This window comes from Heterodontus francisci, chromosome 35 (genome assembly GCF_036365525.1).
Source record: "Heterodontus francisci isolate sHetFra1 chromosome 35, sHetFra1.hap1, whole genome shotgun sequence".
NCBI classification, from domain to species: domain Eukaryota; kingdom Metazoa; phylum Chordata; class Chondrichthyes; order Heterodontiformes; family Heterodontidae; genus Heterodontus; species Heterodontus francisci.
Window position 1 is genome coordinate 29,519,003 of NC_090405.1, and position 19,320 is coordinate 29,538,322.

At 44.1% G+C, this 19,320-nt stretch overlaps 1 protein-coding gene across 2 annotated transcripts in view; it reads right to left on the bottom strand.

Moving 5' to 3' along the window:
* The window catches only part of LOC137350578 (nuclear receptor ROR-alpha A), a 1,041,882-nt gene that overhangs the window by 13,757 nt on the left and 1,008,805 nt on the right, over nt 1-19,320 (bottom strand). For both annotated transcript variants that reach the window (XM_068015239.1, XM_068015240.1), the window contains 2 exons: nt 13,711-13,821; nt 5,223-5,335 (listed from right to left, as the gene is read on the bottom strand). In XM_068015239.1, the coding sequence (XP_067871340.1) occupies nt 5,223-5,335; nt 13,711-13,821 (224 nt within the window). The remainder of the gene's footprint in view (nt 1-5,222; nt 5,336-13,710; nt 13,822-19,320) is intronic.

Genomic DNA, 19,320 nt, shown 5'->3' on the forward strand with positions numbered 1-19,320 from the left:
TTATAGGAAATACTCCAGTTTCTAATTATAGACAAGAATTTGGCTCCTGGATCCATTAGTCTGATGACAGCAGGGAATAGCTATATATTACCATACAGTTTAAGAGAGTGCTGGGCAGCAAACACGACTAACTGCAAAGTCACTGTCACCTTTCTAACTACAGTGGAAGCATAGTCCCAGATTTCTGGACTTCACACACAGTCTGCTGATTACTGCTCGAGATAATGTGACTGTCTTGGCAGATTTCAAACATTTTGCTTGGTTTTGCCAAAAATAGTAAACCGAAGAAATCTCTCCCTGCACAATGAGCAAAGGCGTCCTTATCTCAGGCTCTCAATCCTAAACCTTACCTTCTACTCAAACAAAGCAGTTGACAGAGACAGGCCATTACTTTGGTCAAGCCTGCTTGAAATCCATCCTGTTTACTGTCAGTGAGTGATGAACTGCCTGGCGCAGCACTGTTAAGGGAAATCAATGGTTTCCTCCTGCAGTGGGAAACTAATAGCTGGCTAATCATTTACATGAATGGCACAGGCTGACGGCAGAAGTGTCCTCGACAGGGAGATGGGCTTTCCTAGGAAATTGTAAGCTTACATCAATAACTGATGAGTAATGGCAACTTGTTAATGTTCAATGGACTTATAATGAGAGAAGCAAAACAAAGCAGAGAAAATGTTGAGAAACTCTTCCATCAGAGAGAATGAAGCCACACTGATTTAATCAAACTTTCAAATGTTATTGGCCATTGTGAACCAGCAAATCTACACCAGCTGTCAACGGCACTGTGTCTGAGAAACAGGCAATGTCAGAATGTCTGACTGACAGGCAATGTCAGTGTCTGACAGTCAATGTCAGAGTGAGCGACAGGCAATGTCAGAGTGTCTGAGTGAAAGTCAATGACACTATGTCTGACTGACAGTCAATGCCACAGTGAGCGATAGTCAATGTCAGACTGGGTGATAGTCAATGTCAGACTGTCTGAGCCACAGTCAATGGCACCATATCTGAGTGGCTGTGAAAGGGTAGAGAGCCAGAGGACATCGATTTAAGGTGATTGGCAAAAGGACCAGAGGTGACATGAGGAGAAACCTTTTACGCAGCGGGTGGTTGGGATCTGGAATGCACTGCCTGAGAGTGTGATGGAGACAGAGTCAATCGAGGCCTTCAAAAAGGAATTAGATAATTATCTGAAGAGAAAAAAATTGCAGGACTATGGGGAAAGAACGGGAGAGTGGGACTAGCTGAGTAGCTCTTACAGAGAACCACTCTATGATTCTATTCTATATGGAGCTCGCACAGATCCCTGGTGTGCACCACCTTTACCAATCGAAGCAACACCCACTAACCCTAGTCCTATATTTCCTGTCAACCAACCTCCTATCCATGCTTTCTCTCTCTTGGCATTTCTTTGCGGACAAAGATTTTGGGAAGGTTGTACTCATCATGCATTACATTTCCTCTAATACCATATGCCTGAATTTTTGGAACTAGCTTGCTGAGGGACATCTCCAAAAAGCCACACAAATTTCATCTATCGCACTCTTGAACCTCCCAATCCTCTTTTATATTCTTCTATTTTATTCTCTGCCCTTTTTTATTATTTGGCTGAGAAAGTATGGAAGAGGCATTCAACAACAAGGCATGTGATCAACTACCTTGAGATGCTTGGAAATAGCCAGATGAACCTGGTTGTCTTAATGTACCTCCCAAGGGAAGAATACCTAGCATTTGACCAGAGTGACACAGCGGAAAATCTGAAAGTCTCCTTTCCTTATGGGACAGCACCCATAATTTCACACAAACTAGTAATTCCCCTAAGAAGATGACTGGTGTGGGAAACTAAAACATTAACACTGGGGCAGCAGGCGTTGGGGGTGGGGTGGTGGTGGGAGGGGGTCCTCTCAGGACTCTGCAGAGGTCAATGCAGAAAGATAGCAAACAACTGACCAAATGCTTCAAGAAAACTGAACTGAAGTACTTAAATGATGACTTTTGATATCTCGTTATTTAAAATCCAGTGGGGCAAGGGCTTGTTACAATTTATTCTGCAGGTATACCCAACATTTCACTCCTTATATAGTGTGAGATGATGGGAGATATTGCAGAAATCATCCTTCATTTCTTGTAGAGAAGAGAAATGCAAGTTATTGAGGATATGCAACCTTACCTTCTTTTGCTAAATGCAGTTGTCATACTTTTTAAAATTGCTTAAATGGTTGGCACAATGATCCAGAGTACTCTCCAACCCCTTCCCCTCCCAGTTCATGCATGTTCTCTACCACCCCAACTTCTCAGTTCATGTTGGCCCACTTCTCCCCCACCCAGTTATCATTTAATTCCTCTGCCCCTCACTAATTACTCTTCCATTCCTGATGGCACTGTCTGTTTTCTCATGCCCTCTCACATAACTCTGTCCTTCTCCCTTCCCAATCCAGCCTGATAGCTTTCTTCCCTCCCTGCTTCCTACTTAATTTTGCTGTTCATGGTAAAAAATGCGATATCAAATGTATGTAGGATTCCAGATCTTGTAAAAAATATCACAAGAAGCTTAAATAAATCTTATTTTCTCCCAAAGCTCCTCATTGATCCGTAGAATGAATATTTCATGAATTATTTTTTGCATTATAGGTTGAGTTTGGTTGTACATATGATGTTCTAGTGAAAACATAAGCTAAATTTTACTGAGTAAAGTCTGATGTTATTACTATTAAGTAACTGGTGTAGTATGATACAGTACAGGTTTTAAAGACAAGGGGCTAAAAATTGGATAAGGCCTGTTAGCGGGCATGGGAATCGCAATGCCCGATTACCTTGCTCCTGATCAAGGTGATGCAGACAGCACACAACCTTCGTGCTGGCTGCTCATTTCCATGACTGTGGCATGCAGCCCAATGCTAAACACACTGCTGAGTGATTGCCTATCTCAGCCGGGGGTTAGGTTCATGCCAGGCTAGCACCAATTAAAGCTATTCTGGTGGCAACAGGTCCTGCATGTGGCTGGGAGAGACATTTTAAGCAGGAAAATAGCTGAGAAATGAAGCAGCAGGCCAGAAACAGGGCTCCTAGATACTCGGATGCAGTACTGGAGGCCTTAGTTCAGGAGGTGGAAAGGAGGAGAGAGTTCATCTTTCCCCACGGGGTCAGGAGACACTCCAGACAAGCACTTCAAAGGGAATGACAGCAGTTAGCCATGGAGGTCACTGCCAGGAGTTTGGGCCTGAGGACCTGGTCATAGTGCCAGAAAAAGTTCAATGACCTTACAGTGGTCAAGAATGCACCGTCAAATGTCATATCCTACCAACCACATCACCAACCTTACACACTGCTCAATTCACCACACCCCCATCACTCACCTATCAGCAATCCCCAGCAATCAGGACTCATGCCTAATATTCACATGCTCACACTCTTACCATTGCTGCAATCCTCACACTCATATCTCATAGTTTCCACATACTGCCAGCTATTCACCTCTGACAAGCACATTACCCTAACACATTGCAACACACTCACTTAACACTCTCTCACAGGTCAAGGTGGCACATAACAGCAGGGAGCAACAATGAACTAGTGGGGGACAGGCACGGCTGCCTCCCCTTGGAAGAGACGGTGCTCCACATTATTGGTGCGGTCATCACTGAAACCAATGCAACCAGTGCCACTGAAATCATTCAAGATGATGGTATGTTCCAGCCTCATGCACCTTTTCAAATCCGTCATCCTGCAATTTAGCTTGAAGTACAAGCTGCAGATGGTGTAATGATGATTGGCCTCCACCTACCATAACCATCTTCCTTGTGCTAGGTATGACTCCAACCAGTTGAGAGTTTTCCCCCGATTCCCATTGGCTTCAATTTTACTCAGGCTCCTTGATGCCACACTCAGTCAAATGCTGCCTTGATGTAAGTGCTTGACTGACCATGTGCTCAGCTCACTGAGTGAACCAAGGAAGTGGAAACCTGTCATTAGGGGCTCAGATTTTGCCCACTCAGATAAATCATGTCAGTGAATGGTACACGCAGAAGATCCAATGGGAATTATACCATCACTCTCTACATGATTAAACTTCAGTACGGAGCAACTAAATCCCTTGGTTCTCCTTGCCTGTACTGGAGCACTTTGGATTTAGTGACGTGGGTGTGTCCCTAAGCAGAGAGAGTGTGCCTTTTGGACCACCACAGTGCAGATTCTCAAGGTGTAGTTTTCTCTAGTTTGCTTTGGAGACTCCTGCACATGGGGATAGGCTTCTGTACAAGTCAGACATCCAGCAGACTAAAGAAAACCTACCGGTACTTTATTAAGAATTATCTTTTTCTCAGTTGTCTATTTCCACTTGTTAAGCGTTTCCCATTTAATGATCCAGCAGTTACTGTTTATGCAATTAACCATCACGGCTGTCGTTATATAGAGCTGGTTTATCCAGTAGGGCCTTTGTTGCAACCTCAACTCACAGCAAGAACCGGTACAGCTTTAAACCCTTTGAACTCAAAGAGTTATCAGTTCTGGTGTGTAGATGAGCTCTAACACTTTCAGTTTAATACATAAAAATCCCAACAAAACAAGAGCTGGCTGTGTCCACCAAGTAACCTCATCAATTGGCCTAAAACCTGGCATTTCAATATATCTGTTAGACCTCAATTGGACTTGCATCAATTTGTTATTCTCCACTCATATCATGCTACATTGATTCAAATACACATATCTGCATATTTATGTGTATATACATGTACAAATGTAAAATTTAGACTCCGAATCTAAGTCCTGTTTGAGAGATTCTGGCTTTTAAAATAAAGAGCATGCCCTCTTCCAGTACATTTTCTTAAACTTGTATTTTGCAGCTATCTGGTGTTCTTGGTGTTTCTCTGGTCGAAATTTCACGAGGAGGCAGTGGCCCCGGCCATTGGCTAGAAAGCTGGGAAAGAGCCCGCCTCTGCCAGCGGCAGTGGGCAGAGGCCCTTAAGTGGCCAATAATTGCTGGCACCCCCGCCATCCTATACGATTTTATGCCTCTCCTCCCTGCCTCCCAACCACCTCCCAGAGAGGGGCGTAAAATTCCAGCCCGTGTCCAGGTTTTAAGCCATGACCCGAGGACTTGAGTACACACAGCTCTGAATGTAAATCATTGAGTTATAGAATAGTACAGTACAGGAGGCCAAGCAGTTATCCCACTCCCCTGCTCTTCCCCATATCCCTGCAGTTTTCAGCCAGCACTCCTCGATTACCTTTGTCAGAATGCCATCCTCTCTGTGATGCTTCTGTAAAATATGTTGAAGTGTTAGTTGGATTCTCTGTTGCAGTTTCTCAACTTTTATTTTCTCCTGAAGCCACAGACGATCTAGGAGGAGAAACAATGAAAGAAAAAACACCAGAATCGACACAACAGCTTCTCACAAGTTATAGTCATAGCCTTTGCTGAGTGACCACAAACCATTCAGATAAGTGGGCGTTTGTGAAAGCAGTGAGTGGAGAACCCCTTCTGTTTCTTGTCTCTCAGGGAGACAGCCAGCCTGCACCCCGAATTCAGCCAGCACCCAGATACCCGCCCATACCCAGAACTCTCATGCATCCAGTGCTCAGCCAGAACCCAGCCTGTACCCATATCCCATACCCAGCATCCAGCCCTCACCCAGTAAGCAGCCACTGCCCAGCACCACTCCAGACCTAGTACCCAGCCCAAGCACCCAGTCTGCACCCAGCCTGGACGAAACACCCAGCTCCTACCCAGCCATACTCAGCACAAAGCACCGAGCACCCAGCCCACCTTCGCCAGTCTTAGCTCACGAAGCTCTATTTGTGGTGAGGGTGTTTCCCACGTGCAACATTTGCTACCTGCAAGCTCCAAGATATTTTCCAGTAAACAATGTGTAACAACAGGTAACAACAGGCCAAACTTCCTCCAAACATCCCCCCTACCCTAGCCCTGAACTCGCATCTTTCTCTAGTTTCTTTCCTCATGCTGTCTCTGAGCTCAACTTGTACATGAGACTACTTCCAGCTCCCTTGAACCTATTCCCACCAAACTGCTGATCATCCAACTTCCCCTCCAGGTCCCCATGTTAGTTGATACTGTTAACAGTTCTCTCTATTCAGGTAATGTCCCTCTCTCCATTAAAACTGGCATCATCACCCTGCTCCTCAAAAAACAATCCTTGATCCCATAACCACCCCATCTCCAACCTTCCATTCCTCTCCAAACTACTTGGACACATTGTCGCCTCCTAAATCTGTGCACATCTTTTCTGGAACTCCAAGTTTGAATCCCTCCAATCAGGTTTCCGCCCCTGCCAAAGTACTGAAACAGCTCTTATCAAAGTCATAAATGACATCTCATGTGACTGTGGCAAAGGTAAACTATCCACCCCCTCCTTCTTGACCAGTCTGCAGTCTTTGGCACAGTTGATTACACCATCCTCCTCAAATGCCTCTCCACTGTTGTCCAGCTGGGTGGGATTGCTCTCACCTTGTTCCATTCTTATCTAATGGTAGCCAGAGAATCACTTGCAATGGCTTTTCATCCTTCTCCAACACCATTACCTCTGGTGTCACCCAAGGATCTTTCCTTGCTCCCTCCTATTTCTCATCTACATGATGCATCATCCGAACACACGATGTCAGTTTCCTCATGTACACTAAAGGCATCCAGCTCTATCTCCTCACCACCTCTCTCGACTCCTCCACTGTTGCTAAATTATATGATTGTGACATATCCAACATCTAGTACTGGACAAGCAGAAATTTCCTCCAATTAAATATTTGGAAGACTGAAGCCATTATCTTCGGTCCCCGCTCCAAACTCTGTTACCTAGGTACCGACTCCATCCCTCTCCCTGGCAGTTGACTGAGACTCAACCAGACTGTTCATTACCTTGGTGTCAAATCCATACCATCACTAAGACCACCTACATTCATTCTGTAATAATGCTCAATTTTGTCCCTGCCTCAGCTGATCTGCTGCTGAAATCCACATTCATGCCTTGGTTACCTCTAGACTTGACTATTCCAACACGCTCCTGGCTGGCTTTCCACTTTCTACCCTCTGTAAACTTGAGATCATCCAAAACTCTGCCATCCATATCCTTACTTACACCAAGTCCCATTCACCCATTGTAAGAAATAGGAGCAGGAGTAGGCATTTCGACCTTCAATAAGATCATGGCTGATCTTCTACCTCAACTCCATCTTCCTCAATATCCCACGTTCTTTTAATTCTCTTGGTATCCAAAAGTCTATCGATCTCTGTCTTGAATATACTCAATAACTGAACATCCATAGCCCTCTGGGATATAGAATTGCAAAGTTTCACAAGCTTTTGAGCAAAGAAATTTCTCCTCATCTCAGTTCTAAATGGCCGACCCCTTATTCTAAGATTATAACACCGTGTTCTAGACTCCCAGCCAGGAAAACATCTTTGCAGCATCTATCCTGTTAAGCCCCTTAAGAATTTTATAGGTTTCATTGTGATCACCTCTCTTTCTTCAAAACTCAAGGGAATATAGGCCTAGGCTACTCTATCTCAACTCCTCTCATCCTAGGAACCAGTCTAGTGAACTTTGGTTGCACTCCCTCTAGGGCAACTATATCCTTTGTTAGGTAAGGAGACCAAAATTGCACACAGTACTCCAGGTATGTCCTCACTGTATAAATGTAGCAAGACTTCTTTACTCTTATATTCCAATCCCTTTGTAATAAAGGCTAACATACATACCATTTGTCTTCCTAAATGCTTGCTGCACCTGCATGTTAGCTTTCTGTGATTTATGTACAAGGACACCAAGGTCCCTCTAAATGCAAACACTTTCCAGTCTCTCACCATTCAAAAAATATTCTACTTTTTTATTTTCCCTACCGAATTGGATAACTTCACACTTTGCCACCTTGTATTCCCAAGTTCCCATTCTTGCCCACTTACTCGACCTGTCTATCTCTCTGCAGCTTCTTCTGAGGTCCTCCTCACTGCTTACTTTCTCACCTAACTTTGTATCATTAGCAAACTTGAATACGTTGCACTCAGTCTCCTCATCTAAGTCATTAATCTTGAATATAAATACTGATCCTTGTGGTATCCCGCTAGTTACAGCCTGCCAGCCTGAAAAAATCCTGCTTGTTCCTACTCTCTGGTTCTGTCCATCAATCAATCCTCAACACATGATAATATATTATTCCCAATTCCATTAGTCCTAATTTTGTGTGATATTCTCTTGTGCGGCACCTCATTGAACGCTTTTTGAAAATCTAATTACATCCACTGGTTCCCCCTTATCCATCCTACCAGCTACATCCTCAAAAAACTCTAACAGATTTGTCAAATGCAGTTTCCCTTTCATAAATCCGTGTTGGCTCTGCTTAATCATATTATGATTTTCTAAATGCTCTGTTACCACATCCCTAATAATAGATTAGGCTAACTGGCCTACAGTTGCCCATTTTCTCTCTTCCGCTTTTCTTGAACAGCAGGGTTATGTTTACTACCTTCAATCCTTGGGAACTATTCTAGAATCTAAGGAATCCTGGAAGATCAAAACTAATGCATCCACTATCTCTGTAGCTACCTCTTTTAAAATCATAGGATGCAGGTTGTCAGGTCCAGGGGATTTGTCACCACTTAGTCCCATTAATTTCTCCAGTGCTATTTCTTTAATTGTACTGATTTCTTTAAGTAGCTCATTCTCACTAAACTCTTAGATCCCCATTATTTCCAGAATTTCTTTGTGCCTTCTACCGTGAAAACAAAAACAAAATATTTGTTTAATGTCTCTGTTATTTCCTTATTCCCCATTATTGTTCCACCTGTCTCTGTCTCTAATGTGCCCATGTTTACTTTCACTAATCTCCTCCTATTTACATACTTAGAAATGTTTACAATATGTTTTTATATGTCTCTTGCTAGTTTACTCTCATATTCTCTCTTCTCTTTCCTTATCAATTTCTTGGTCCTCCTATGTTGAATTCTAAAATCCTCTCAATCCTCAGGCTTACTACATTTTGACAACATTTTAAGCCTTGGTTGGACCACTTCTGTGGGGGATTTGTGTATTAAAGGAATGTATATTGTTGCAAATGATGTATTAGATCTTTGAATGTTTGCCATTGCCTGTCTACCATCATATCTTTCATCAGTTCTGATGGAAGATCACAGACCTGAAACGTTAACTCTGTTTCTCTCTCCATAGATGCTGCCGGACCTGCTGAGTATTTCCAGCGCTTTCTGTTTTTTATATCATATCTTTTAATGTTGTTTCCCAATCTACCTTAGCCAACTTATAGAACATAGAACAGTACAGCACAGTACAGGCCCTTCGGCCCACGATGTTGTGCCGAACCTTTAACCTACTCTAAGATCAAACTAACTACCTACCCTTCATTCTACTATCATCCATGTACCTATCCAAGAGTCGCTTAAATGTCCTTAATGCTCCACATACCTACGGAGTTTGCTTAGTTTAGATTTAAGACCCTAGTTTCGGACTTAACTAAATCACTTTCAAACTCAATATAAAATTCAATAATATTATGATCACTGTTCCCTAGAGGCCTCTTTACTACAAGATTTATTCATTGACCCTTTTTCATTGCACAATACTGGATCCAAAATAGCCTATTGTCTAGTTGATATACCGATCCAGAAAACTAACTTGTTCCATGAACTTGTCATCCACCCTATTACTGCAAATTTGGTTTGTCCAGTCTATATGAAGATTAAAATCCCTCTGATTACTGTCTTACTCTTATCACATGCGCCTTCAATTTCCTGATTTATACTCTGCCCTACACTACAACTACTGTTAGCAGGAGAGTAGGGGCAATAAAGAATTCCTTCCAATGTTTTCTGCCCCTTGCTGTTTATTAGCTCCATCAAAATAGATTCTACTCGTTGAATTTCTGAGCTAAGATTCTTTCTCTCCACTGTCTTTATCCCAACCTTTATTATCAGGACTATCTCTCTTGCTTTTCCATTTTGCCATTCAGTTCTAAAAGTTTTATTTTATTTTATTTATTTATTTATTTTTTATTTAGAGTTACAGCACTGAAACAGGCCCTTCGGCCCACTGAGTCTGTGCCAACCATCAACCACCCATTTATACTAATCCTACACTAATTCCATATTCCTACCACATCCCCACCTGTCCCTATATTTCCCTACCACCTACCTATACTAGGGGCAATTTATAATGGCCAATTTACCTATCTACCTAAGTTAAGTATTCTGAAATATTTACTTCCCAACCGTGGTCACTTTGCAACCATGTCTCTGAAATGCCTATCAGATGAAAGCTACTAATTTCTATCGGTGCTATTAATCCATCTAATTTGTTGCAGATGTTTCACACATTCAGAAATCAGTTTAGTTTTGACTTTGTTCAAATTTTCTGATATCTCCTTTGCCAATAATGCCCTATTACCTTTATTACTCTCACTGTCCCTTCTTGACCCACCCTGTTTATTTTTACCCCAAATGCTACTCTGCTCCAGAGCCTTGACATTTCTCTTGCTGCTTTTGAAATTACTATTTCCTGAATCCACCCATCCCCGTCTCCGTCCCTCTGCTTTCTTATTTTAAAGCCCTATCTACTGCCCCAGTTATTTCGATTCACTAGGTTCCAGCCCAGTTTAATTGGAGGTCGTCCCTCAATACTGGTGCCAGTGACCCATTAATTGAAACCCCTGCCTCACACATCACTCTTTCAAACACGCATTTAAACCTCTAATCTATTTATCGTTTTGGTGTGTGACTCAGGTAACAATCCAGAGATTATTACTTTTGAGGTTCTACTTTTCAATTTGGACCCTTACTCCCCAAACTCTCTCAACTGATCATTCCTAGTTTTACCTATGTCATTGGTTGGACCATGAGAACTGGATCATTCCCCCTCCCACTCCAAGTTCGTTTCCAGCGGCAACAAGTATAGGAGAGCATGCCAGAAGCAGCACCAGGCATACACTAAATATGAGATGCCAACCTGGTGAAGTTACAACACTGGACTACATGCATGCTAAAAAGCATGCTGTAGACAGAGCAAAGCGATCCCACAACCAATGGATCAGATCAAAGCTCTGCAGTCCTGTCACATCCAGTCATGAATAGTGGTGGACAATTAAACAACTAACTGGAGGAGGAGGATCTAAAAACATCCCCATCCTTAATGATGGTGGAGCCCAGCATATCAGTGCAAAAGACAAGGCTGAAGCATTTGCAACCATCTTCAGCTAGAAGTGCAAAGTGGATGATCCATCTCAGCTTCCTCCTGAGATCCCCAGCATCATAGATGTCAGTGTTCAGATAATTCGATTCACTCCATGTGATATCAAGACGCACCTGAACGCACTATTTACAGCAAAGGCTAAGGGCCCTGACAACATCCTGGTAGCAGTACTGAAGACTTGTGCTCCAGAACTAGCTACGCCCTGGCCAAGTATTCCAGTGCAGCTGCAACACTGGCATCTATCTGACAGTGTGGAAAATTGCCCAGGTATGTCCTGTCCACAAAAAGTAGTACAAATCCAATCCAGCCAATTATCGCCCCAACAGTCGACTCACAAACATCAGTACAGTGATGGAAAGGGTCATCTACAGTGGTATCAAGCGGCACTTATTCAGCAACAACCTGCTCACTGACGCTCAGGTTGGATTCTGCCAGGGCCATTCAACTCCAGACCTCATTACAGCCTTGGTCCAAACATGGACAAAATAGCTGAATTCCAGGGGTGAGGTGAGAGTGACTGCCCTTGACATCAAGGGAGCATTTGACTGAGTGTGGCACCAAGGAGCCCTAGCAAAATTGAAGTCAATAGGAATCAGGAGGAAAACTCTCCACTGGTTGGAGTTATACCTAGCATAAAGCAAGATGGTTGTGGTTGTTTGAGGCCAATCATTTCATCTCCAGGGCATCATTGCAGGTGTTCCTCAGAAAAGTGTCCTAGGCCAACAATCTTCTGCGGCTTCATCAATGGCCTTTCCTTCAACATAAGGTCAGAAGTGGGGATGTTTGCTGACGATTGCACAGTGTGCAGTTCCATTCGCAACTCCTCAGTTACTGAAGCAGTCCCTGCCTGAATGCAGCAAGACCTGGACAACATTCAAGCTTGGGCTGATAAGTGGCAAGTAACATTCACGCCACACAAGTGCCAGTCAATAACCATCTCCAACAAAAGAGAATCCAACCATCTCCACTTGACATTCAACAGCATTACCATTGCTGATTTCCCCACCATCAACCTCCTGGGAGTCACCATTGACCAGAAACTTAACTGGACCAGCCATATAAATACTGTGGCTACAAGAGCAGGTCAGAGGCTGGGAATTCTGCAGTCAGTAACTCACCTCCTGACTCCCCAAAGCCTGCCCACCATTTAAAAGACATAAGTGAGGAGTGTGATGGAATACTCTCCACTTGTCAGGTTGGCTGCTGCTCCAACAGCACTCAAGAAACACGAAACCATCGAAGGCAAAGCAGCTGTTTGATTGGCACCCCATCCACCACATTAAACATTCACTGCCTCCACCACCGGCGCACAGTGGCAGCCATATGTACCATACACAAATTGCACTACAGCAACTTGTCAAGGCTCCGTTGACAGCATCTTCCAAACCTGCAACCTCTACCACCTAGAAGAACAAGGCAGCAGATGCAAGGGAACATCGCCACCTGCAAGTTCCCCTTCAGGTCACATACCATCCTGACTTGGAACTATATCACTATTCCTTCGGTGTTGTTGGGTCAAAACCCTGGAACTTCTCCCTAATTGCTTGGTGGGTGTACCTGCAACTCAGACTGCAGTGGTTCAAGAAGGCATCTCAACACCACCTTCCCAAGAGCAATTAGGGATGGAAAATAAATGCTGGCCTTGCCAACGGTATTCACATCCCATGAACCGATAAAAGATGTCGTTCACCCTGATTCTAGGCAGGCAACACTACCTTCAGAACTCCCGGTCACTGCTGAAGAGAACAGCATATATCTCCTGACTATACTGTCCCCTATCACTACCACATTCCTTTTCACTCCCCCCACTTGAATGGCTTACTGCACAATAGTGCTATGGTCAGTTTGCCCATCCACTCTGCAGTCCTTGTTCTCATTCACACAGGTAGCAAGAACCTCGTACCTGTTGGTCAAAGTCTATGGCTGAGATTACTCCATTGCTACATCCTGAATCTGCCTGACTCACAGTCAAAGCCTCCTGTCCCTGATCATTGACCAACTCTAAAGTTGTACTTACACTATGGGGTGTGAATTCCTCCTGGAACAAAGTGTCCAGGTAACTCTTCCCTTCCCTTTGTCAAAATACAAGGAACCACCGGGCTAGATGTTGCCACCTCAGGTCTTCATCAAATGGAGAAACAGGGAAATGAGAGCAGCTGTTTGGAGGGTGGCACTAAGTCACACGTCTGCACTTCTGGTTAAGATATACAGGTAACTGCTTCAGATGAATGTTCATACTTTCAGAGAATCAGGTGCATGGAAGCCACTGCACCATAACTGCAGTGCTGATTTTCCAGCAATTGAAATGAATGCCCAATAATCGGGGGGAATGTGAATCGGCTGTGCCGACCTCACCAGAATCTCTGGTCGGCATTACTCCCTCGCAAAAATTTAGAGTTACATTTGACAAACAGAGCATGAAGGATCGTGAACTGTAGAGAGTAAACTAGGTGAAATGACTGGAGAAAAGTCATTAAATGAGAGTGAACTAGTTGATAGAGGAGCTCACCTGCAGAGATCAGCACATATGCAGAAAACAAGGCAATCTCATCCTCCACTAGGTGCAATGTACACAGACCTTTACCAAATTCAAAGATGGAGTTGATCAAGTCATCACAACCTGCCAGGAGAAGGAATTGAAGAACAATTCAAACACTCGAAAAATCACTTTTTGTCCTAAATGGACCAGTTTGGTGCTATTTATGTAGATTGATGTAAATGTTTGAACTTCAGCATGATCGAAACATATAATTCAAAATATGATTCGTAACTCATAAATAGAATAATATTTAAAGATCTGGAGGCTGCCCAATGGGAGAAAAGCTGCTTGAAACCACACATGTTTTATCAAACATTTTACATACAGGATGGACTGATCTTGATGGAGATGTAATGGCGTGCTAATGTGCAAATTGGCCAGTCAGTTGCAAATCTCCAGAAGTTGCTGGTCGATTCATGCCACTATGTCATTTGCTTCGTACAAACAACATCTCACCTTTAGCCTCCCCGTTATTGTTAATATTATTTACCCATTAAACCCACTGCAGAAAGTTCAATCTTAACAGCTTAAGTACCTTCTTAACAATGTGATAATTGTTAGTGTAATACCAAGTAATCTCTATGGACCAGAAAAATAACAATCTCATTCTTTTAATTAGTAATTAAATTGACATTTTAAAAATGTCAAATTTTAAATATTTTTTTCTCACCTTTCCTTTTCATCTCTTTTTCTCTCTCTTAATCCAATCTTTCTTTCTGTACCTGAGTTTAGTCTAATTCACCGTATTTCCTTCTCCAATATTCATCTGTTTCTTTCTCAATCCTTAAATCTCAATGGTTAAGACACTGTTGGTCCCATAATTCATCAAGGTTCAGATGCCCCACTGCCCTCACCACATCGTTATCAGCTCACACTGTCAGCAAATTACAGCGCAAAACATTTCAAGCTGAAGAGTACAGGAAAAGGTCTAACTATTGGTGTGCATCCTAAGATATCCTGCTCCAGCAAGATCTCACCTAATATGCATAGGTTAAGAAATTGTTTTCACTGATTTCTAATACAATAACATGGCTTGATGTGCCTTACTCCAAATCAGATGAGCATCAATCTCACAAAGAGAACTCACTGTAGATGTTAGGAGAAGCCCTGGTCCCACATTCGGTATTTGAACTCGTTGGGTTGCAGCTTTAACTATTAAGATACAGAGTGTAATTTTAACTGCTAAGGTGGGGACAGATTCAGGTGCAGGAAGGGGGTTAAATCCTCGAAAACTGCCATCATGTTAGAAACCCAGCATGATCTCATCCACCTCTGGCTTTTACCAGGGCACATTTGGAGGCGAGCTGGAAAACCCCATGGAAGTGTCGAATCAGTCATTTAAATATTTAAATTTATATTTAAATATCCAATTAATTATGCCTTTAACCCAGAATTCTGGCTTTCATGAGTTGTGTGGAACTCGGCAGGGTCAACAAGGTGAGAGCACAGCAGGGAAGGCAGGAAAGCCTTTAAAGAGTGAAGCTATATAGCTGCCTTCCTGCCGTTGTGAAAGGCTTGTGCTCAGAGGATTTGTTCCAAGAGTCTGATTTCACTGCTTTTCAGGTGATTTCAAACTTTTTGAAAGTTATTTCACCTACCTTGGACTTTGCCGATGCACCATGGACCACTGATGAGAAACAAGAGGAGCAGCCACACCAACAGCACCAGGAGCAGCAATAACACCAACAGCAGCTGCTGCCTTCTCTGCAGCCACATGCTGCTCCACAGGATAGAGTAAATGGACACAATGCCCCAGCTCAAAGGAGGTGATACCCCCAGTACAGCGTAGACAGGCAGAGGATCAGCTTCCTCAATACGATTGAGCAACAGTGACTCAGGAGGCTCAGACTTTCATGGCAGGTCATTGCTGACATTTGCAGCCTCCTGGAACAAGACCTCCTTCCCAGTGGACCAGCGGTCATGCATTTCCAGTGGTCATCAAGGTCACCAAAGTCCTGAATTTCTTTGCCTCTGGCTCCTTCCAGGGATATCCACAGGATTTCACAATCAGCTTCCCACAAATGCATTTCCCAGGTGACTGATGCCATGTTTGCCAAGGCCTCTACCTATGTCCACTTTGACACTCATATTTGCTGCAGTGGCTGAATTCCAACATGTACAGGCAGTCAATGACTGCACAGATGTGGCAATCTTACTCTTAGATCATCCTGGAGTATTTATCAAACAGAAGGGAATTTAATCCATCAATGTTCAGCTGGTATGTGACCAGTGGAAGGTTTTCATTCATGTTTGTGCAAAATATCCTGGAAGCTGCCATGATTCCTTCATTCTGCAACAGTCACATCTTTCACAAGGTTTGCACCTCCACACAGAATGAGCGGATGGCTCCTTGGAGACACAGACTACCTCTGAGGACCTGGCTCATGAAACATGTAAGAAGCCCTACCACTGATGCATAGGAAAACTGCAACAAGAGCCCATGACCATAACAGCGATTACTGAGCATGCCAATGGGTTGCTGAAGATGTAATTCAGGTGCCTGGACAGATCAGGGGACACTCTTCAGTATGCTTTATTTGGAGATTGAAAATGGATTGTGTCCACAGGGACATGATGCACAAACCTCTAGATAAAGAGGGAAAATATGTACCCAATGTCACCCTGATCTTGATGGCCATCTTTGTGTGTGGCTGCATCAAGCTGTGCATAAACCCTTTGTACACAAACATGCTGAGGTTCTACCTGTCCCCAGTGTTGTGAAGGATGAGTCTGGCAACTTTGCCATGGAACTCTCCATTCAGTCGGACCGTGCTGTACCACCTGCCCCTCGTGAAAAGTTTGTACAGAAAAATATATTTGACCACAAGTCCATCAGGCAGTCGTCTGCATGTAACGTCCTCAAAACCCTGCAGGAAAAGGAGATGGTGGATCCTGTTGGATGGTTCATCGAGCAGACTATCAAACTCATTTGGCAGAATGCCTCATCACCAGAATTTTCAAACAAGCACTAACATGTAGCTTGGCTAGTGGTGAGAAAGCTCCTCCCCATCAGATCCTCCTGGAGTTTCATCGTCTCATCGCCCCGTGAGGCAGCTGCAGTGAGGAAGAGACCATTGCCAACCTCGTTCTGGAATGCACCTTCACAAAGCAAGTCTGGAAAGACTACAGTGGTTTTTTTCAAGGTTCATCCTCAGAAGCTTCATAACGCAGGACTCAGTGTTCTACGGGCAGTTCCCAGGGACACACACCAAGATAAACATCAACTGCTGCTGGAGGACCATCAATTTGGTGAAAGATGTAATTTGGTCTGCCTGAAACCTGCTTGTCGTCCAGTGCAAAGAGCTGTCGATGAATGAGTGTTGCAGACTGGCACATTCCAAGGTCCAGGACTACGTGCTGAGGGCCACACTAATGCTTGGAGCATCCGTCGCAAAGGCTCAATGGGGAAAAGCCACTGTGTAGGGCCCCTCCACCATAGTATATCAAGGGGCTCGAACCTGTGTAAAACCCCTCGGGCTGTATGCACCAGAGAATGTTTGACATGAAATATAAAGGTACATTGTAAATATAACCTGTAATTGCAAGTGTAGTGAGGCACCTCATGTACTGATCTGTATTGCACTTTATGTAATGTCAAATTTGCACTGTAATGTACTGTACTTTCACAAATTTTATGAATAAAGTATATTTTTGGAAAAAATCCAGCAAGATTGTCAAGAATGATAGTGATTTGTTGTGCCTTACACAAAATGGTGCTGCAGAGAGGAATAGAGCTGTTAGGAGGAAGGTGCTGAATTCTCTGTCTCCTCCGAAGAGGAAGAGGTTGATGTGGCTAGGTTGCCTGCAGCTACACACGTGGCTGCCAGAGATGCCCATAACAGGCTCACACAGGCACGCTTCCGATAACCTGAGTGTATGAAGACATATGACACTCCAATGCTAAACCCTCTGCTTTCCCCCACCACCAACACAAATCAGTCCCACAGCCATAAATTCTTCCATCTCATTCACACCCTTTGCTCATCTTCCACTCCGGTCATACCATTCTCCTGCAGGCTAGTGCCTATTTAAAATTCAGGAGGCAGCAACAGAGATAGCAACACAATGAAGAGTTCAAATAAAGTACTTGAAATTGAAATTTCCATAGGCATAACAACAATGACATTGTTATAAATACCCAAGCAAATCCCTGATGCAACTGGTGGCCTAGTGGTTAGGTTTTGGCTCTTTCACAGCTGCGGCCCAGTTTCGTTTCCTGGCGAGGGAAGAAACATTTCTTACTCCTGCTCCTAATTCATACGTTCGTATAACTACAAAGGCTACATCTTCCACTTTCTATTACTCCTACATGGTGCTACCCCTGTGGCTTCAGCAGAGATTGAGGCAGCCTGCTCATTCCCCTGTGCTGACAGCTGAGATGCCCATGGTGGACGTCCTCTGGGTTCTGGAACCCGTGAGGGCCCCACCAAAGACTGCCTCATCTGCAGCTGTGCAGGGGCAGACTCATTCATCAGGTCAGCAGACAGCATGTGGGGCTGTCTGAGGGGATGGGATGACAGCTGCAAGGGATGAGAAGTGACAGCACGAGAAAAGTCCCTCACTTGCATTTGTCCTTTCTGCATCTTCTCTCTCATGGCCCACCCGGACCTCCCTGCCAGCCAAGAATGGGAGAGCACTTTGCTGCACTTCAGTGAGGCGCTAAACGGCCAAGACTAGGCTTTCCTCCGTCCTGTTTAAAGGGACAGACAGAGTAGGAAGGCCATTGGCCTGGACCAGCATGCACCTGGTTGTCTGCCATGTCTGATTCTCCAGGTGACCACTCTTTCCATGGAAGTGGACATCAGTGCAACTGCCTGAAACATCATGGCACTCATGGTAGAGACAGACACCTCCAATCTCTCTCTAATGGTGCGTACTGCTTCTGGAAATGCTGACAGAATCTCACACATTTCCTGTTGCTGCTCCAGAAATGTCCACAGTGTGCAGCTGAGCAGAGCTTGGAGTATCCTGTGCCCTTTGATGGTGACTCTCCATTGCTGTCCCTGTCTCCGGCACCTGCTTCTTCTCATATATAATCTGTACCTCACCATGTGACAACCGAGCTATCTCTATTGAAGTCCCCACCGAGGTGTGTGTCTGTGCCAGTGGAAGGTGTGCATGAGTCCTGTGATGGTGCTTCCTCAGAGTGCGCGTCCTCCTTTGAGGACTCCTTGGCACCCTCCCACTCCAGCTCCTCTGGCACCGTTCAAGGACCTGTGGGAAGTGAAAAACATGAATTAGAACTGACATGGGGAAAGGGTTCAAGGTCTATATTGTGCAGATCTTGACATTTCAGATAGAGGTGACAGCAATTCCACATGAGTGACTGTTATGTGCCAAGTTAGACAGATTTTTGATTGACAAGGGAGTGAAGGCTTACGGGGGACAGTCCAGAAAGTGGAGTTAAGAACACAATCAGATCAGCCATGATCGTACTGAATGGCAGAGAAGGCTTGAGGGGCAGAATGGCCTACTCCTACTTCTTATGTTCTTAAGTGGCAGTGTGATATCTAATTCTGACACCAGGTATGTGGAGACTCCCATCTCTCCATTACCTATGTCCATGGACTCTGCCTCACT